At 51.3% G+C, this 21,745-nt stretch overlaps 1 protein-coding gene across 1 annotated transcript in view; it reads right to left on the bottom strand.

The window, feature by feature from the left end:
- Positions 1-278: 278 nt before the first annotated feature.
- The window catches only part of ABHD17C (abhydrolase domain containing 17C, depalmitoylase), a 39,693-nt gene continuing 18,226 nt past the window's right edge, over positions 279-21,745 (bottom strand). The window contains exons 2-3 of the mRNA XM_036916118.2: positions 4,940-5,119; positions 279-1,762 (exon numbers count right to left, since the gene is read on the bottom strand). Coding sequence (XP_036772013.1) covers positions 1,543-1,762; positions 4,940-5,119 — 400 coding nt within the window. The 3' untranslated portion in view covers positions 279-1,542. The remainder of the gene's footprint in view (positions 1,763-4,939; positions 5,120-21,745) is intronic.

Consider the following 21,745-nt stretch of genomic DNA (forward strand, 5'->3'; position numbering starts at 1 on the left):
TCCAGGTTGGGTCACAGCGTGAGCGCCTCACCACTTGTGCTTTGCAGTCAGAACCCCTTGCACAGCCTGTCTGGATTCCATGTGCACTTTACTGCTACAGGTCCTGCGTCCCAGCTCCTTCCAAAAGGAATCTAAAGGCTCTTAGGGAGCAAACGCAGACACCTCGAGGAAGGCAGTGGAGCCTGCAAGGGTTTCTTCTACGTCAAGACCAAGTGCTATTCTCTTATTCTCTGTTTCCTTTGATGCGAGAAGAAGGGAAAAAACTGCACACCAAGCTGCCCGCTCTGACCCATGCATCCTTTATTCCACGACCAACCGCAGCGTCACATCCGAGCAACAGTACACAAACCGGCCGTCAACGGTGGTCCAGCTGCACAACGATCTGAGGCTTACAGTACATTTAAGGCTTTTAAATTTGAAAACAAGTTTTAAAATAAAACCAAAGAATCCCCAAAACCCAGGCTCCCAACCGACACGAGCAGTGTAGCAGTTTCAGGCATCTTACCTCTCTGATGCTCGCTGGGCACAGCTCCAGTGTCAAAACCCAAATAACTCCTAAACTAAAAAGATTAGTTTAGCGAAATTTTAATTACATAAATTCTTCAAAGCATAAACTTGTAAATTTTTTTGTCTTGGAAACGTTATAAAATGTTTTAATAGCAAAACATAGGAATAAAAACGTATTAACAAAATGTATTCAATCATTTACATCACAAACGAGGGATCTGCAGCTCACTGTTGTAGCCTGACAAAAGAAAACTATCCATCAAGAATCTACGCACAATGTAATCGCAAATATGTACAGTACTTTAAAAAAGCCTGTAAGGAGGGCTTTACCGAAGCTGGCTAGGCTCTTTGTTAGACCACCCAGATGATCAAAATATTAAAACTCTGTTGACTAGTAATAAATTTACACTTAAAAAAAATCACCCAGTTTCCTTTAGTTTAAGAATATTCCAGTTATATTTCCATGGTTCCAGTTGATGAAGCTGTTCATGATAGTTTCAGTAAATCACCCTTCAGTTGATTTGTTTGGGAGAAAGAGCAGGAAAGACCTGTATGTTAACAAAAATTAACAAGGGAGTTTTCCCCAAGAGAATTTCCCAGTCACACTGTCACCCGCTTCCCAAATGGATGGAGCCGCCGAATCCAGCGGCTGAGAGCGGGGCACATCAAATACTGAGAACACGGTGGACAGAGGCCTGAGTCCTGCACACATGAGCCGTAAATGATGGGGATGGTGGAGACACAGGCGAGCATCCTTCACACACACGAGGAAGCTGTCCCCACGTTCAGCCCTCGTTCTCATTCCTGCAAAGTAACGAAGCTGGAAACCACAACAGCTCAGGATGACGCGCTGTGTGAATTAGGAGAACAACATCTAGATAGAAAGGACTGTGTCCTCAGCCTTCTGATCAGGACACCCTGAAGGCTGGACGCTCCCCCGCGGGCACCACACCGTAACAGCCGTCCAGGCAGAGCGCGTGCAGAACAGAGGACTCTTGTGTTCACAGTACATGAGGTAAAATCGAGTTGTCTTCTTCAAGAATTGGGAAGTTCATGGGATATGAACTGTTTGAGTCTTTCTAGATACTGTGCGTAAAGCTCGATGTCATTATGCCCGGCCCCTTCCACCCAGAGGGGCTCCACGGCTCGGGGACAGCGCTCGTACATCGCCAGGCCGTGGGAGAAGTCGATGACCTCATCCTCGGTGCCATGGATGACCAACACGGGGGAGGTGACCTTGGATATCTTGTCAATGCTGCCAAAAGAAAGGGGAGAGACCGGATTCCTTTACTCATGTCACAGATAACGCATCCCACTTCACGTTGGGGAAACATGGTCCCAGGCAAGGAAGGTGACGCTGGGCGGGAGGCCCTCATTTTTCCAGTAAGTCATTTAAAAAAATGATAAGCTCTTCATTTTGGAATAATTGTAGATTTATGGGAAAAGTGAAGATAATACAGCGTTCCTATACACCCCTAGGTCATTTTCCATCTGGCCAACACACACATTTGTCAAAACCAGGAAACCACGTCGGTACATGTCAGGACACTATTAATTAAGCCCCAGACTTTATTTGGGTTTCATTAGCTTTTCACTGATGTCCTTTTCCTGTTCCAGGATCCAACTGAGAATACCACGCTGATTTAGCCATGGTGTTTTTGTGGAAGTGTTTTATTAAAAACAGAACTCCTGTAAGCCATCAGACTAACACTCCATGAGCTTAATTAATATTTCTGATATATCCATATTTTTGAGAGAAAATTAAAAACCAAAAAAAAAAGCTAGAACTTAACACATCTGGATGAATGTGTCCTTTGAAAGCTGAACACTTAATCTACGGCCACTCAAGTTTTCAGAGCCTGCCTTGAGTGCTGTCTTTAGAACTGATTAGCAGGATCCTCCTGACTTCATTTCACAGACACTAATGCCTCATGTTTTGATAAAAACTGTATTTGTTGTCTGGAAAACTTAATGTAAGGCCTAGATTTGATTCCGAATGACTGAATGTTTACAAAAATCAAAGGGTGAATATTTGAAGCTCTTCAAAAGAACGTGGGGCAGATTCGGAAAGCATTTTCCAAAGAGGAATTAAAGGGCCTTAATAAGCCTTGTCAGGCTGGGTGTGGGGACAACCCGTCGAGTGGAAGTTAGTGGTCATTTAACCCACGAACAAACCCAGAGAGGTGCATCTCTGTGTTGCTGATCCTAGTCAGAGTTACAAAAGGATACAAGTAGTCCCTCTCCATAGGGAACTTTGGTTAAAAATAACAGCTAACATTCATTAAACGTGTACCATGGCCAGAGGCTCTGCACTTCACCTGCGAAAGAGGCAGAATGAGACCTAGGAGGGCAAGACGTCCAGAGAGGTCACCGGAAGCAGGCACGGGGAAGGGGAGATGACAAAGGGCTTGGCCATCAGCCACACACACCGCAGCCCTACAAACAAGGTCCTGCAGCCCGATGAGCACCCGGGGAGCTGCCAAGCCCTTCAGGACGACCCAGGGAGGCAGCAAAGCCGCTGCCAAATCAGGGCCACGTGGACGCACTCAACTTGCAGACTAGCAAACCTGTTCAGAAACCTACTTTCCCCTGGGCTTAAATATTTAAATTTAAAGTGACTTCTCCTGAGAACCCAAGAGTTCGGTTTAGTTGGATCATGAAGGTGTTTGCAGGCAGCGAGGCCAGGCTGGGCTCCACGCTGCAGGGTTGGGGGGCGCCCGCCACCTGGAATGCACACCTGAAGCTCCACGCCCATGTCCGACCCCCTCTCCACAGGAGCGCAGCCAGCGCGTGAGCAGGATTCCTTTTCTGTCTGTTTCTAATACTAATGGGAAGTGTGGCCGTTCGGTGAGACGGTGTGAGCGCTGTACTGGTTTGAACCCACCGCATGCACGCTTTATGGGACGGACAGGACGAGTGGCCCTTCGTGGCTGCCTCTGCGCAGCCCCTGAGCGAGGCCCACTGCTTAGGGCTCCCGCCTCGGTATCCTCATCTGTGAAATCCCGCTGCAAGGTGCCCGGCTGCTACGGCTGCCGTGGTCTGTCTCCCCATGCCTGGTGTATCAGACACACCCAGGGAGGCTCAGCTGTTGTTTTACTATTAATTAATAAGCCACAATTAGTTATCATGGCAGGATTTTAAAGTATATGCTAATCTCAGAGTCAGGAAAAAACCCACTCATTCGTTGCCAGGGCGACTCCAAGCATCGGCTTCCCACAAACATGCTGAATCTCTCCCTTTGAACAAACTGGCCTCTCATTCCCAATTCAGCAGAAATAAGGCCACAGTGGAGACGCACATTAGCCCTGCTTGGCATTCTCAGCCACGCGGCTGGGTGTCCACAGCTCGCTCAACTTTCCCATGAGGCTGAATCCCGCGGACGCCTGGTACAAAACTGCACACGATTTGGGTTCACCCAAGGTATTAACGAGGGATTTTTCTCATGAAATGGGCCACTCTGTGCAAGAGATGTTTATGTACTCGAGCGACGTTCTTTCCCCACCCCAGAATGACAGCGAAGCATGGGTCAATCAAAACCCTAAAACTGTGCACTCCTTCTTCTGAGGCTCTTTCTACAAAATGGCACAGGCATGCTGTTGTTGACGTTCTCGGACAACTTTAGCTCCAAATAGGAAAAGTTTAGGGGGCACAGTTTTTATTAAAGTTAGATTTTTTTTAAAAAACTAAAACATTCCAATAGAGGCATTCAAGAAACCAATGTGTTCGTTGCATTTGCACTTAGCAGTTACCGTTCTCTTCCATCTGTGAGTGGGAACAAGAAAGGGCCTCTAAGACGGCTGGCAGGGAGCACCCAGCATGGGCTCTCAGTCCCCCAAGGCGGAGTGCAGGACCCCCAGTGGGCGGGGGCCCTCTGGCAAACACGGGACAGCATGGCCTGTGTCTGTTTGCCTGCCCTGTCCCCGTGGCCTGTCCCCAAAGCGTGGTGCTGGCCAGCAAGCAGGTCACCTTACCTGTGCTGTCTGACTGAACAAGTAAGTGAGATCTTGATACTTGTCTGCTCGCAGCTTTTAGGGCGCGCTGCCCACTGCTGATCGCCGCCTCGCAGGCCACGCCAGCTCACCCCAACCCCACAGTGCACGTCCACCTGGGTGCGTGAATGGGCACTGAACTGTGAGCTCTGCAGGGCATGCGGGTGTTTCTCTTTCTGCCTTGTGTATATATAGCAAGTCAGTTAGTCCCAGGCGTCTGTGTGGGCAGGCCCCTCACGCAGCGTCTGGCGGACCTTCACCAAGGAGCAGGTGCAGGGGACAGTCCCTCGCTGCCGTAAGCGCCACTGTCACCCCCACGTCGGCCTCGGTGCCACACGCACAGGGTGACTCTGTCAGTATGTATCAGTGGCCCACGGTTAATGGTGCACCTGAATGTGGGTCCCCAGGTGCCTCAGTACCTGTCGCACCAAGTGTGAGCTTACCTGGGGAAAGCATCGAAGCAGTACGTTTTCCGGGTGTCGGGAAAAGCCACACGCAAGCCGGACATGAGAGGTGAGTGCAGGATCACGGCGGCGCACTCGTACCTCGAGGCCAGGTCCACCGTGGGCACCGTCCCGATGCTCTGGCCGTACAAGATGATGTTCTCGGGACTCACCCCGTACCTGCACAGATCAGAGGAGGCCTGCTGTCAGCTAACGGGCATGGGACAGACAGAGGGACCAGAACCGCTGCATCTGCAGTGTGGGCCAGTTCAAAAGCACATCATCTAATGTGTACAGTTTAGCTTAAAATGAATGTAAATTTCACAAAAATGACCATTAGGGGCATATCTCAGCATTAAGTGACTGAGATTCTGTTTTCCACAACATTTTGCAAAAATACTGAGCACGTTTTTTTCTGCAACAGTAACCAAATAGAGGCAGTATAAATTTCATTTCCGTATTTACAGAATAATCAAATTTCCTATATTCCTCTCTTCAGAGCTTCTTTGATGATCATATGCATTTCTGAAGTAAAAACAAAAGCAAATTGGCAAACTGAAATACTGTTAGTGAGAGCCCTTCAAATGAGGTGTTGGTAAAATATGAAGGATATTCACACGTATCAGAAAAAGATGATTTAACATGAAGACGAATACATCTTCTTTAGCCTGTTCTTGGGGCTAAACCCTTCCAAGTCTTTCAACCCCCGACGGCCTACTGATCCACTTTCTTCCAGTTCTCAGCTGGGTCTGTGGCTATGTGCGCGTGCAGCCCGGTGCACACAGAGCACTAAATTCCAGCTAATGGCATGCCAGCAGTGACATGGGCCACCTGTAGGTGACATTCAAAAGAAGGGTGTGCGCCCCGCCTCTCATCAGAGGGAAGTGGCCGTGGCAGTGAGGCCCCCCGGGCCCACGCAGACGGCGCTGGGAGCAAGAAGATGCCCGGGGAAGAGCCCTTCCTACCCTGCGTAGGACATTCCTAAGATACAGAGTGCCTAGAAATGAGAAAGAAAAATATCCCAAAGACATGAAGACACGTCACATTAGAGGAAACATGGTGCCTACCAAACACGGAAAAGGCTGCCCGACGCTGTGGTGCTCGAACGTGCACATGAAATCCGCAACTGCTCTTCACCCAAGAGAGGGGCAAAACTCAAGTCAGACAATGCCCGGGGACAGCCGGGATGGGAAAAGTGGGACCTGCTCCCTGCCTGTGGGAGTGTAAGCCAGCGAAAGCACTTGGGACATAAGGTGGAGCATCACCCGGTAAAGCTGAACCTATGACCCAACGACCCTACCCTTGGGTGCAAAACACCGACGGGTTCTCAGGGCTGCACGACGCTGCCTGATGACCGCCTGGGTGAAAGGAGCTCGACCTGCAGCTGGGGGTGGGGCAGGCCCTCTGCTCGGCCTCCTCCCCGTCACACACCCCGAACCACAGGGAAAGGGGGACCCTGAGACGGGATGCGGGGAAGGAATGCCTATCCCTGGTGGCAGGCGCCGGGACACGCTTCATGGAGAGCTGACACCTGGGCTGTGCCACGAGGGCACAGGACAAGAAGGACCTCCTCTAGGAGCGGCGGCAGGGCAGAGAACACAGCCTGGCGGGGCCCAAGCATGCGGCCAAGGCTGGGGGCTGGTCCTGGAGATGAGGGGCCACAGGAGGCACCCTGGGGCCAGGGGACAGGGACAGAGAGAAGGTTTACCCTTCAGTGGCACGCAGGATGGCTGGCAGGGGCACCAAGCTAGTTTAACACTAAAACTCAAAAATAAGTAAAATAAAGTAAAAGCCCTCCAGGCTGACGTGGCACCAAACCAGCCCTGAGCACCTCTGAGCCGATCTGCAGAAGGGGAGGGTCACAAGGCGACCTATCCGGGTGATGGGCAGGTGTCAGACCCACTTCTCATCAGCAGGGTCATGCCGACTGCTTCGGAATCCTGGCAATGCCTCTACGTGAGTCTCAATGGACTTCAGGCTGCACAGAACACCTGGAGGAGAAATGGGCAGACCTGAGGGCGCAGCCTGCCAGGGCATGAGGTGCGTGCTGGTTTCCTGCCTTTACTCTTGGGAGTGTCCGGAGTCTGTCCACCCCCGGGGCTCGCGACCCCCCTGGATGCCCTCCAGAGAAGCAGGGGCACCATCACCCGCAGACCTTCCATTGCCGGCACCCGGCCCGCCGGTGCCAGGATGTACCCACACCGGCCTCCACAAAGCCCGCCTTCAATGCAGACTCGAGTCCTTAGGGACAAGCACCGTGTTGCAGCTCAAAGTTTTCAATGGGAAACTTCACCGGGTAAAACAAACACCAGCCCAAAATGGAAAAAACTGACAGATGGCATTACATCAAAATCAAGAGTTTCTGGTCATCAGAACACACTCAGAAGAAAGTGAAAACATGAGACGTCAAGTGGGCACAGATACTTGCCACGCACACAACCCACAAAGGGTTCCCACCCAGAATATATAAGGAACTGCCACATATTAGGGAGAAACAGAAAAACAGCATTTCACAAAATGGGCATTTCATGACAGAAGGAGCCTGAAGGGCCGGGAGAGAGGGGACAGGAGGGCCGCTCGACCTCATTAGTCCAAAGGGGCTAAAATAGGGACTAAAAAGACAGTAAATCCACAGTGCAGCCCCAGCAAAAATGTCAAAGCTGACAGTATCAAGTGTTGGCAAAGATGTGAACAGGGATTCCCACTCACTGCTTGGGGTGTCTAGGTCGATAGAACCAATTTGGGACAAGTTTGACAATGTTGAGTAAAAGCAAAAGAAAATTAACACATACCCAGTGACCTAGCAATCCTACTCCCAGGTAGTCAGCATATAAATAAACACTTATATGCACCAAGAAATACATCCAAGGCAGTTCCAGGGCGAATGTCTACACGGTGGGAAACAACCCTAACGTACATAAGCAGCAGGTGGATAAATGAATGGGTTGCATTAAACCATACATCACTGATGATCTTAGAGGGATGCTGTTAGGTGAGAGGGGCAGACACACAGAATATACACTATGTGATACGATTTGCAAATAATTTAAACTCACCAAAATTAAACTTTATTGTTTAGGGACACCTGGTTGAGTAGCAAACCTGTAAAGAAAAGGGGGGAAGCATGCAGAGCCCTACATCTCAGCTTAGGGGTTCAGGGCCATGGCTGGGAAGAAGCATGGGGTCCTGGGGGCCGGTTCAGCCCATGTGTTGTCACAACTGGTCTGGACAATTCGTTAGGCTGAGCATTTCCATCTGCCTGTGATGGTTCACAACAAAAAATATTTTTTAAAAGTTCACCAGATACTTCACACATGGAGACAGTCCTTGTAAAACTGTAACAACTCTGGGTAGATTTTGTGCTAAAATTAAATCTCATAAGGAAACATGAGCCCATTAAAAATTAAGTCTCGTAAACAGTTAATGTGGGAAAAACTCAAGTTAAAACGTTCAGTAAAAGGCAGTCCACAAATAAAAGGTCACAATTAAGTTCCTTCAAATGAAATCTGCATGGAAAAGAGACTTGAATGTGATATATTAAAATGAGAATAATGGGTATCTTCAACTGCTGAGACCGGGTAATTTTTCTTCTTTCAGATTTTCATCTTGAATTTCCTTTAATTATCAGGTAGTGACTTGTTAAAAAATAAAAAATAAAGCCATAGTGCTAGACCTTTTCGCAGGGTCTAAATAGCTGGCATTCCCGTTTTTGAACAGGCTTTGAAATATAAATACACAAGGCACTGGGTGGGCGACTTCAAGTCAGGAAGCCAGGGATGAGCCCTGCTAACGACTCTCCTTACCCAGACCCGACGGCCTCCTGGGCCTGCTGGAGGGCCTGCTGCTCTTCCAGACCAAGGCTGACCGTCCCGGGGCTGGAGTCCCATCCCCCACCCGCCCAAGTCCAGCCTTCCTCTCAAAGCCACACACACCTCCAGGTCTCCGAATCAAGGGCTTGGGCCAGAGGGGGTGCCCAGGAGATGGCGGGGCCTCTCCCCGCCCACCCAGACTGGCAGCAGCAAGCACAGCCGGGCCTTCTGATCGGGTCTGCAGGGGGGCACAGAACCCAGTGGGCCTGGGACACGCTCTCGCCCGTCTCAGAAGTCAGGCTGTAGCTCCAGAGAAGAGGCCCCCACGGCGGCAGCGGGTGGAGGGGTCTCCCACTCCGGGCCTCTCCTCCAGCTCCCCAGGCCTGCCTTCTCCCCATTCTATCTAATAAGCTGCCAGACTCATGTCACCCCCACTCCAATCCATCTATCCCTCTGGGCATTCCCATCAGACAGAGCTTCCTAGGAAGAAGGAAGGAAGGAAGGAGAGGAAGGTAAGAAGCAGAGAGAAAGAACTTGAGTTACTTGAGAATCAAACCCTTCAGCAAATCACTATCCTTGGGAGGAGCATCCTCAGATTAACCTCCGCAGTGTGGTCCCACCTTTGCTTTTTTCTCCCAGTGAACCTGCGGCTCCTGCAGCCGGATGCCTCGCTGCCTCGTAAACACTGCCTGGCATGTCCACACGCCCTCACCATCCAGGAAACTCCGGCGTCCTTCAGTCGGCTCCAGTCCTACCCCCCTCACGCACTCCTGGCCACCCTGCCTACATGCGGCACTTGCACTCCTGAGCCAGGGCCCCGTGCACGTGCCAGCCCGGGGTGCAGGAGAGCGGCTGCCCTGTGGCCTGTCCTGTGCTGCTAACAAGCTCTAAGCTCTGCAGCCATGGGTGACGCTGTGTTGGGGAAAGTTAGCGATCCCACATCCAGGAGTTAACAACTTGGAGGCATTTCTTGCTTTGAATGGAACGTGATTCAAGCCAGAGGCTGTTTCCCAGCAAATTAAAACTAAATTTCATAACCCGTAGTCTTCACTCCAGTTCAACATCTCCTTGGGATCTGAATGGGGACGGACTCTCTTGTTTGCAAACTGGCAAAAGGGAGCAAGCCCGTGGAGGGCGACCGCAGTATTAACAAGCACTAACGTTTTCAGGCGTTATGGATGGCTTACTTGACACACAGCGCAGGAATCACAGTCTCCTGGTTTTTGCCAGGGGAAGCGCATGGCCCTGCAGAATCAATGTACTAGGCAAGGCCGTGTGCACACCGACCCCTCAGAAACGCGCCCCTTGCTCCCCACCTCTCCAGGGTCTACCACCTCCTGCAGCCACAGCTGTGCAGAGCTCAGGCGGACCGGCACAGACTGGGGGTGAGCTCGGGCTCGGCAGATAGGAATGTCCCCCCGAGCCCCCAGACACGGGCCTGCCCACAGCACAGGGGGACCAGCAAGCGCTGACAGAGGAAGCCTCCCCCCCAGCCCCAGGAGGCAGCATCTAGGAGCACGGGAACAGGTCGCTTCACCGGTAAGGCAAACCTGTCTGTTTTTGTTTTAATACAAAGCTTTCTTTTCCGTGTACAAGGCAACAAGCTGACGGCCCCTGAGACACGCTGCTTGCCATTTAGTCGGGCCTGGCTTTGCCCCGTCAAGGGTGCTGCCGTGTCCTGTCCCTCCAGGGGCAGCGTGCTCCGTATCGTCCCACCAACCTTGAAGTTAAAATTTTAAATATTTTAGAGCTAGAATTCCTAGTGGAAATGTCTCCACACATAGGACAAATGTAAATACATAACACGTGGATGTAAATGGAAGGATGAGGTCTGAGTGTACTGAAAAGCCCTAATAAACTTTGGGGCAAAGCCTCAGAATAAAAGGGTTGAAAAGCAGGTGTGTGAACAACCCGCCAAAAAACAACCGCCTCGCGGAACACCTTTGCCTCTGGCACATAAATGGTAAACCAATCAATCATGCACTTTCCGCGGCCAAAGCTGAACAAATGTGTGCCTCCTAGTTTAATTACAAGGACATAAAAAAGCATCCATCACCTGAAACATACTTATTTTTCCCTTTTAAAAACACACGTCTGTTGGTTGAGGCTTTTTTTTTTAATGTTACTCTGATGTTTCACAAACATTTCTGTGGGTTGTCAATTCCAAGGGTGAAAGCAAAGGAAACACATTTTAAAGTAAGCATGTGTTGTGTTAATGCTGTTTGAGAAAACTGAAAACTTTGAAGGTTAGTGGTATGGAGCTGTGTATTGGTTTCTTTTATTCTGACCATGGAAATTTTGTTAAAAGGGACATTCATAAACAAGATGATAGGACCTCTGGGAGTTTGAACATCCTGAGCATGTTCGAGGTAGTCTCTCAACACTGGCTATAAAATAAAATGTGCCAAGTAGATACAAACCTAGAAATGACACTAAAACTAAAGATAAATTTAGGCAAAATGAATACTAGGGTCAGGAAGTTTATCAAAGTGCAGCAGAGGGCCTGGAGTTAGCAAGCAGAGCTTGGAGCCCATCGCCAAGGAGGTGAGAGCCGAAAACCCAAAGACAGGACTGGACACGGCTGCAGGGGGACAGCACCCCGGGAACACGATGTTAGCCTGGCCTGGCGGCCGCAGGGCAAACCTTACCTGGGGGCAGAGGAATGTCACAAGAAGGCGAAGCCAAGCACGGAAGGGTCTGGGGGCCGGATCCCGAGGAGATGCAGACGGGCCGCAAGCCGTGGCAATGGAGGAAGAAGAGAGTGGGATGAGAAGCCTCAAGCTGCTCAGATCACATGTCTGTAGAAGGTCGTGGTGGGGAGGAGGTGACTTGATAATTCTACAGGTACAGGCTGGGAAAATCAGCACGGCCCCATCAGGGAAGTGGGGAAGGAGGTGACCGTGGAGGGCAGAGCAAATGGACCTCAGGGTTCACTGTAAGAAAAGTCTCTCTGACATTGTTTGCTGTCTCTGCTACAGGGACCAGCCCTGGAGTGCCCTGTCTCCTCCTCCAGGGCACAGAGGACAGCCCAGGTCAGGCCAGGCGCTCCAGGACTGCAGCTAAAGGCAGAGGCTCTGGGACGGACGGAAGGGCCCAGGTCCCATGGAGATGGACAGATCAAAACTTAAGCCCATAAACAGAGAGGTCATGCGTCCTCTTCTTAAACAGACCACTATGACGTTAACACTCTGCAGACAATGTTGTCACTCCAGGAAAACACGACTTCCAAGGCGGCCTGGGATGGTGACATGCATGTTGAAGTAGCCTTTCTTAAACTTACTCCAGCATTTCAAAACATGTCAAGATATATGTTATCTAATCTCTGCAGGGCACCATCATTCCATCCTCGATGTTTGAAGTTTCTTCCAAATGGTGGTGAAGGGAAGGGATGTCTGTGTCTGGTGGAAACCCACCTTCAAAACAACTTAATCCTGTATGGCACTCAAGACTGCTCTCTACCCCCTACCATATTCTTTCTCTGTGTCAAAGCAAAAATAAGCCAGCGCTGGCATGACTTAATGTGAAATTTTAAAGAACCATCTTTCAGAGGAAAAGTTACAGTCATAATGAATATAAAATCAGCTCTCTTTAGATCTGTTACAATTCAAATGGAATAATTTGCTGGAACTTGTCTGAATATAATTGTGCATGAAATTGTTCTAATGATAATTGAGACTCTTTTGGCATTCTGTAATTATCTAACATGTTGGGAAAGCCAGAAAATGTGGCCTCCCCACTGCAGCTGCACAAATACCTCTGAAATGGTTAGAATACCACCTTACCCTACAGTTTTTGAGGATTCCATGAGGTGCTTTATGTAAAGCATCTAGCACAGGCATCTGACAAAGCCATTTAATAGAAGTCGTGTCTGTCCAAGTACAGATAAAGTCAGACCTCTGACCAGAGTAAAGTCTTAAATGATTTCCCTACTCCACATCCAAGAAATAAAGGCCCAAGTAAACAGATCTCATGAAATCTCTGTGACAGGGAAAAACTTCAAAGATCTAATTTCATTACCCACCTGCCCGCCAAGGCTGAAAGTTATTTCTCAGAACCAGAAATGCAAGAATCCGATTTCTAATTATTTTATCCCACTGTAAGGAGAGCTCTTCAACAGCTGCCGCAGCCAAGACACTAGGTGGTCGGTGGGTCTGCCGGCCTGACCTGACCTGCACATGACCAAAGGTCCCAGAACACAACACCACGTCTGGTCAGTGCCCGCACTGCTGCTGAGATGCCCACCCAGGAAATCTGGGCCGTCACAGACTGAGGGCAGACAGCACTGTGAACTGCTGTCTCTTTTCAGAGCACCGCTCCACCTCCCCGCCCTGGAGCTGTCGGTGTGAACACACGCCCAGGTCTGGCCACTGAGAGTCCCAGGTACCCCTGGCCGGAGTGATTTTCAGGGAGAGGCACAGCCGGAGCCCAGACTGGTGGACCCGAGTCGCTCCAGGACGCCCGCACCCAGTTCTGTGGAGCCTGGAGGTGGAGGAGGTGGTCGGCCACCTCGGCACCCGCACAGGAAGCTTCCCGAGGAGCAGCCACACTGAGGGAAGCGAGCTGGGGCGGAGCGGGCAGCCCCGAGTCCTGAGTACACACGGAGGCCCCGAACCCAGTCCTGGGGCCCCCGGAGTCTCGACCTGGGTGCAGCTTAGACTGCTCTCTCTCCACGCTGGGCTTAAACTAGTCTTTGTCAGCAACTCAGAGTCTGTGCTCCGCCGGTGGGGGTCTGGGCGGGACGGAGGGCGGAGATCTGCCCGGTGAGGTCGGAAGGAAGAGTAGGCTTGGACATCAAATCCAGGTCTGCACCCTGGCTCTGCCTCGCCCGCTGTCGGTCCCTCTGCAGCCACTCTTCCTCAGCCTTAAAGGGGGGATAAGTCTTGCCTCCCAGGCCTGCGCCTGAGAACTAAGCGAGGTGAGGAGTGAAACGCTGCAGACAGACCCCTCTCCACTTCCAGGGGGCCTTCCTTATCCATATGCAGACGCAGCAAGATGGGGGTCTAACACGCCCGACACTGTGGACACTGTGGGCCGACACCGGCTGAAGCCAGAAGCTCTCGGCGGCTCAGGCTCCTGCCCAGCCTCACCACTTACTCCCTTAATGTGTTTTGCACACACACAGGATGGAAGTCTGCTAGAACAACCCCCTCCTGCAGCAGGATCCCTTAAGAAGCCCCCTGATCCTCCCTGACGGCATCTTTAGTCCATTCCTTTTGGGTCTGATCCCCTTTCTGTGCCTGTCCTATGCCCTCTTGGGCTCATTCTGCTTCCAGAACCTCCCATCTTACCCCACATCCATCTTAAAAGCACAAGACTTCAGAGCATCAGTTACAGTGACATCTCAAACCACAGGACAGGGATGCAAAGCCCCTTTGAGATCCTTCAGATGGGGCACTCTTATTTCATGGATAAAAAAACTGAAGCTTTGTGGGGTCACTAACTTAGCTCAGACGTGCAGTTACCAGGACAGTGGCAATCAGCATGTCATCCTTCAGAACATGGACACTGGAGGAAGGGCTATGAATCCTGTGAGGGACAGCTGGGCCACGGCCACGTGGGCGGGGCAGCACGGCCCCTGAATTGGGCAGGGCTGAGGGCACATCGCCTCTGCCCTGGTGGGCATGCAGCCTGTCCACCAGCCCTGCTCTGAGCTTTGGTTCTCTCATGTGTAAATAAGGTCCTATCCAAACAAGGCCGCTGTGAAGTCCTCACCCCCCTGTAACTCCAAGGTCAATTAGGATTGGGGTGTCCTCGGCACCACCCCAACACCTCGGATGTTAGTGGTGCCTTAAAAGCGAACATCTGTTTGAGGGGAGCAGAGTTCTGTTTGGGATGCTGACAGCTCTAAAGACGGGTGTGGTGAGGGTCGGACAACAGTGTGAAGGCACTCAATGCCACAGACCTGTGCACTTAAAATAGGCTAAAATGGGAAATTCAATGTCATGTACATTTTACCACAGTAAAAAAGAAGGGGAAAAAATGAGCATTCCTCTTAAATCTGACTTATACTAATTGTTTCCTTACTATAGAGTACAAAAGGAAAATTCTGGCTTTCCTAAATTCTACGTGAGATTTTACTCTGCAAGTAAAAAACAGTAAGTAGTAAATAAATCAGCAATAAAGAGTAAAATTCGTTCTTTTAATTGTAAAAATCTCTAAATCTCCAGTGGCATTAAAATTGAGTGGTAACATAAAGAAAATGGGCTACGAAGATACGCATACCACTAATACTGCATTATTTTACAAGCCTAGTAGGCTATTCCACTCCCGACCCATCTCAGAGGGGAGGGCTGAGCTCCAGGGAGCCCAGTGGCACCCAGGAAGCCAGGATCTGTGTGACCACCCTGCTTCTTTAAACATCATCGTGACCTCCCTGTCACAGCTCCATCCCCTCTCCACCTCACCAGGTATTTTTTGTTAATTTGTTTTTTTTTTTAAGGCAAAACAAAGGAAAGCCACTCATTGGCCCAGCAATCCTGCCAGCCTTCCTCTCTCTTGGAGATGATTTCCCCAGAACATCACAGAAGGAAGCCGGAGAGCAGGAAAATGGGGAGACATACCTTTCATTTGAGTAAAATGGTACCCGATTCCATTTCTATACCTGAGCACCCGAGGGCAGCCATTAAGGGGGTCAGCTGCATTCTGGACTGTCACCCCCGGCCTGTCAAGGATGGGGGATCTGGGTTGTATGTCCCAAATCCAGCCTCCGTGGCCGCCAAACAGCAGAAAGCAGCCGGGTGACTCAGAAGCCCTACCCACGAGTCCTCATTTCCTTTTCAAGTTAGTCTAAAGTAAGGTCTGGAGGTAATTTTAACATTTTATTTTAATTAAAATACTGCATAGTGGATAAACATAAGGAAGCAAAAGCTATGCCCTTACTCATCGTGAACTGGACGGCTGTGCATGGCCACTAAGAACGGTGTGTGTCATGACAGGAACGCCGCTATCCACGCCGTGCACTCACTGTGACCTGCTAGGAGACCCCCGGAACCCAGGCTCCGGACTCGAACCCAACAACCAGACACGCGGCAGCATGAACAGCAGGCTCGGTCCCTGCTGCACGCAGCACGCTGCACCGCGGTCACAGGTGCTCTGAAATGAGGCATCCGCGAGCTTTTCATCCTTCAGGCCCATGTTTCAGCCCCACATTTTCCCCCTTGTGGTCATGGTTTTCTCTGGCAGGACATCAGATACTGTGTGTCGCCGGTTGTAGGTCATTTCAGAAACCGAGGGACGGTCATACGGGTTGCAAGCCAGTAACGTTTCCAATGGGCAGACGCAGACCCAGGCTTTCGCTCTGAAATGAAACCGCCCTGTCGGGGCAGGAGCTTCGGACCGCCGTCTACGCACAGCTGTCACCCACATCGGGGAGCCCGGCGGGGGAGGGGGGCGGCGACCTCACTCCCCATCCGTCCAGCGGGAGTTCAGGGCGCACAGAGCAGGCTTGGCCCCCAGGACCATGTGGGACAGAGGACTTCAGCGCAGGCGACAGTACTACAAACACACAAAGGGAGACGGCGGAGGGTGGGGGGGTCAGACGGTTAGGGCCCCCGAACTCGGGCTGCGCTCCTGTCTTCCCTTCCTTGGTTCTCGGTGTAACACAGTCCACTGCTCCGAGAGGCTTATTGCCACCCTGCGCCAGCTTCTGTGGCCATTCCAGTGTCCACTCCACCCAACCAGGCCTCCCTGGTGGGTACCGGGCTCCTCCAAAGCCCCCCGATGGCAAATGGCCCCAGTCCCTCGAGTGCCACCAGAGATGCCAACGGGGGGACTCTAGCATATGAAACTTTCAAACCCCTTCCTTAGCCCTGTGCCGACGTTCTTATCCCCACATCTTTCCCCCCACAATGGACAATTTGCCATGGTTTGCGAGTTCCCATCGAAGCAAGAATTTGGAACAGGGGAGCATTTACTATGCGATTTCAAAGTTACGTCGAGAATTTCTTGTTTTGTTTCATCAAAACCTGAAAGAAATCAAAATGACATAAAATCTTCTATGAAGTGTTAACAAATGCTTTCAATCCCATGTCTCTCTTTGTATGTGTTTTTATCTTGGAAAAGAAGCCTGCTTCCATCCTCTTCTACAACACATTAAAATTCTTCAGATTCACAAAAAATGAAACAGTATGGCCAAAATGTCCATGGGAACATTAAGATTTTAGTGCGATTTCATACTTGCCACTTCTCTGGCACAAAACAAAATTTATGAAGAAGGTTATACACGGCCATAAAGTGAGTGTTTGAAACGAGCGTTCCATAATAAATACTCCGCGGAGCCCGCTCTCACCCACACGGTCTCCCTCTGTGGGGCCCCCCAGGACTCCGAGGCAGAGGAAGGGAGGACTTACTCCTCGGATGGTTTCTGAGGGCCTCCCCCTCTCTATGCATGTGGTGCCTGAGCTCAGGGTATGAGGTGACCAAGGGAGCCGTGGGTCTCGCCCTTGTGGGGCTGTTAGTCTAAAGGCCGCTTTTATTCTAAGAACGCCTGAGCCCCTCAGGCCCCGCGGCTTGTTTCACACAGCAGATGCTCCAGTGTCGCCTGGGAACTCTCGGAGGAGACCTGTGCTCTTAAAAGTTTAATTTGATCAGTCAGGAGATGCCACCTTATCTCCCAAACAAACTCAGTTTTACCCTCAAAGTGGGAGGCCCTCAAGTTTAGTCATTTACCTGGTTTGTGGACTTTTACACTTCGATGTACCCAGAAAGTAAGGTCAAGGACCCTGAGCCCACAGATCACTCATCCTGACACTCATGGCATTAAAATGCACACAGGCATCAAGCAACCAGGCTGTGTGTGGACTGCTGGACTGTCAAGCAAGGGGAACGGATGAGGCCTTAGGATCTGTTCCCTCCAGCCCTCCCTTCCCCCCAGGCTCAGCCCCACCAGCTCAGAAATCACCCTCGATCAGGCCAACCAAGAGGCGGCCCAGGGCTCCCCAGTGTCAGGCCCTGTGGGGCCTCACAGAGAGCTCCCGAATGGCAGGGGGCTCGGTCTTGTTCATTAGAAGGCACCTGGCACAGAGCAGGGTCAGCTGTGGCTGGACAGGCGCTCTCCACACCTTTCCCCCGTGGCTAACGTCAACTTGCAAGATGCTACTGGGGGTGCCTTCTAAGTGACTGCCTGGTGGTCAGTCATCCCCGAGGCCCCGAAGCTGACAGGTAGCACAGCCTGGCTCTGAACCCACATGGGGTGCCTGCCTCCAAAGCTACGACCTCTGCCCTGAGCCCTATGCCCCCATCTCTCCTCCAACTGCCAGGGAGGGCGGTGGCAGCGGGCTGCTCCTTGATGGCCGGGAGGTCAGGGGTGCAGGCCTCTCCCACGTACTCAAGGAGGTCACGTGCCCTTCCCATGCCTCCGCGCTCACATCTTTCCTGACCAAGCTCCAGGACTGACGGTGGATCCCAGGGCTCAAGCCAGGGAACAGCACATGGGCTGCAGGCCAGTCTCTGGTGCTCCGGGCCTGGGGAATGCTCCGAGGCCCTGCCTGCAAACCTGAGAAAACCTTGGACCCCGTTTTCACTCATTTCCTCCTCTTTCTCTCACCTGAGACCCTGCTGGTTACCTCAAGAAAGCTGCCTCTATTTGTGGAGAATGGCCATGCTCTAAGTTTTAAAAGACTGCCATGTTAGGGCATTGATAAAGCACTGGAGGCGTCAGAAGAACTGTGGCTATTCAAAAGGCTGGCTGAGGGTCAGGGGATGTTCCTTCGCAAGGGCACCACGTGGTCAGGAGGGGCCTACCCAACAACCAGATTTGCACTTCTCAGCTCAAATCCCTCCCATAAAGGGACCCTGTGGCACGCCCTCCACCGGCCAGCTGCCCCCAGCCGCCACCTGAGTGCGCCGAGCTGATGGGCCACAACATGCAGAAGCAGGAAGGCCGGGCCTGCCTAGGAAGGACGCATCATGTCCCCGAGACCACCTTCAAACAACTCAGGGGTGTTTTGACATTGCACTTTAAGCGTTTTTTTCCCTGTCTGGGGCCATGAGGATTGCGCAGAGCCACACGCAACTTATTTCAACTCCTAACAGCCGGCAACTCTGGACATGCTGGAGAAATCAGCCATCAGGAAACTCGCTGGACGTACAGAAAGGCTATAAACTCTAAAAAAGGGGACCAATTTGAGGAATCAAAGCTAATGACAGCCATGACACCTGCTTTGCCCACAATCAACCGCGAGGGGACCGACGGCCCTTGCAACAAATACAGAAAAACCTTTCCTATGTACCTGCTGGTGTTACGGCCGTGTGGGCTTAAGGAGAACCACAGAGACAGGCTGGCTTCAAGGGGAGGAGGTCACTGGGACTGAAGGCAACACAGTAATCAAGTCATCATCCAGACCATCAGAAAAGCCGAATCGATCACAGCGCTAACCCAGACGCGGGACTCCGTACAGGAGGCCTATGCGATGGCCACCTGCTGGCGCCTGGACCAGGGACCATGGCTCCCCCACGGGGTCTGCAGGGCCCGCTGCTCTCGGAGGTGGTGGAGGAGGAAGAGGCTGGGTTCCAAGGGTCTGTTAATTCCTATGAACCGCAGACGACATTCTCTGTGTGCAGGTGAAGAGCTCAGAGCAGGTCTGGGTGGGTGAGTCTTGTTCCTGTTGGGATCCCGTACTGGACGAGAACCTTCTATCCAGCAGGTGCTGCCCCTCTGAAGATGCCGCTGGCCAGGTGCATCCCTCTACCTTTCTGCCTCTCCCCTGTGGTCCTTTGACTATCTGACCCTGGTCATTCTCCAAGATACTTGGGTATAAAAACATACTAACAGCAGTTACGTCACTAAGCTAGCGAGGCAGTACTACTGGGTATGGGGCTTGAAAGACCAACAGTAGAACGTGTAATAAACACAAAAGACATGTTTCCCTATTCTTCCCCCTTGAAACCCACTCAAAACAAAGAGAAAAAATGTTTAAACAAGGAAGTGCTTCAGAGAGCTTAATGTAAGGGCATCTACGACCCCCGGCCCCAGATGCGCAGTTTGGGGCCAACCCCAGTAGGGACATTGTACTGAAAGCATCAGGTCACTGTTCAAAGCGGTTTTAAATCTCATTTCTGGCTTCATTCTATGTTTCGAGCCAGGTCTTTCTTTTTCCCTTATCAAAATTTACCTCCCTTTATATTTTATAGATCATTCTAGATAAGATATAAGTCAAACAATCAAAAATCGCCATACTGTTCACAGTCATAAGCCCCACAAAGGTGAGCCTGGGTACGCCTTTGGGTACCTTTTCTGTTTCGGATGGAAAAGAAGAACGTAAAATATTTTAGAAATACTTCATCACAAATTGTTTTAAGTTTTAGTGCTTAAAATAATACCAACCAGGCCACTCTAAAATTCTGCAGCCTCGCCCCACAGCGTGGATGTCCCGGACTCTGCATTGCCGTCTCTCCCACCTCCTGAGGGGCTGGAGCCCGAGAGGCCCAGGTAAACAAGCCTTCGACTCCATCTCGGCAGCACCCTCGGCTCAGGGAACCTTAAACTTACTCAAAGCATCTACCTGGGTTGGGAAACTCCACATGGCAACTATTGGGCAAGAGCCAATGTGGGGACTTGGAGCGGCTGGCGAACGTTTACCAGCCTCCCCTGCCCTTATGCCACCTTCTGAATCATGGCATCGGGGGGCCTTCCCTGGCAGCATCCAGCTCCTCTTCCTCCTCAGCTCAGGACGAGTCCATGGTGGTGGGTGAGTGGCCCCCATGTGCCCCAGTGGGTGCGCCCTGCTCACGTCGACTCTGACCGGGCACACGAGCAGGGCTGGCCCTTTGGGCACACGTACTCTTCCCTTGGCTCAAAGTGGAGGCTTCTCCAAAGTCACCCGCTTCGAACACGTGCAGCTGTGGTGGGAAAGTCCGGCTCAGGGGCCTGGGAGATGGGAGCGGACCGGCTACACAAGGATGGCGTGTCTCTAACAATGAAAACACCTGCTTTACAGGCATTTCCCACCGAAAACGACGGAAGGGTCTCTGGAGAGTCTTTTGCATGTGCAGGTCAGGCCTGACCAAGTCTGGAACACTCATAAGCTGTGGTTTTGGAATCACCGACGTGACCCAGGGTAAACTCCCCCGGGCTACAGCAAGTCCAGTGAGTGGTGCCCTCCGGGTCGTGCGACGGGGCAGCCAGACCAAGAGTGCCTGGAAGAGCCTTCCCAGCACACAGTGAAAAATGCCAGCTTATGTATTTTTAAATAATTTAAATATTTAAAAGATTAAAAGATTTAACTTAAATAATCTAATAGAATAATTTAAAGATTCATTTGGCTTCTAGTTCAGAATGAGGACCCAAGCCCATTCGGTTGCTTTCCAATCAACACGAATGCCACCGAGAAAGACGTATACTTGTTCGGAAAGGAACGAATCCACCACAGCAGAGAGAATAGGGAGACGGGTAGAATCAGAAGACAAAAGACTCGACCACGCTTCCAGCGGGTGGAAGGTGAATGGGAATGTGTTGGCGGTGGAAACAGAGCGGAGAGAGTTGCCCAGAATTCACTACAGAGCCGTGGCAGGGATGGTGGGAGCATCCCAGGGAAGCTCTGAGCTCAGAGTCAGCATGCAGCTAAACACAGGGAAGCCAAAGAGGGTCAGCCCTGGGGACGGCACAGACCTGCTCCCCGCCCCAGCCCAGGGCTGAAGGCAAAGCCCCTTCATTCTGGCACTGGAAGCCCCCCTCCACCCAAAACAAAGCCAGCCAGGTAACTCACTGAGGCTGACTTCCCTCTCCGGGGAGGAGCCAAGCCGCTCAAACCACAGGGAGGAGACCCGGCCTGATCACCCAGCCCTTCCTTCCTCAGTGCGAACAGACAACCAGAGATGACGACGACAGCAGCCTTCCCTGGGACCTATTTTATCCTTGGCACAATTCTAAAACCTCTGCAGGTACTGGCTCACTTAATCCTCAACACGCCTAGCAGGTAGCTACCATCACTATTATTAAAGTGTTGTAATAATTATTATTTTTATTATTAATTAATATTACTAACTAGTGATAACTATT

Source organism: Manis pentadactyla, chromosome 18 (assembly GCF_030020395.1).
Source record: "Manis pentadactyla isolate mManPen7 chromosome 18, mManPen7.hap1, whole genome shotgun sequence".
NCBI lineage: Eukaryota > Metazoa > Chordata > Mammalia > Pholidota > Manidae > Manis > Manis pentadactyla.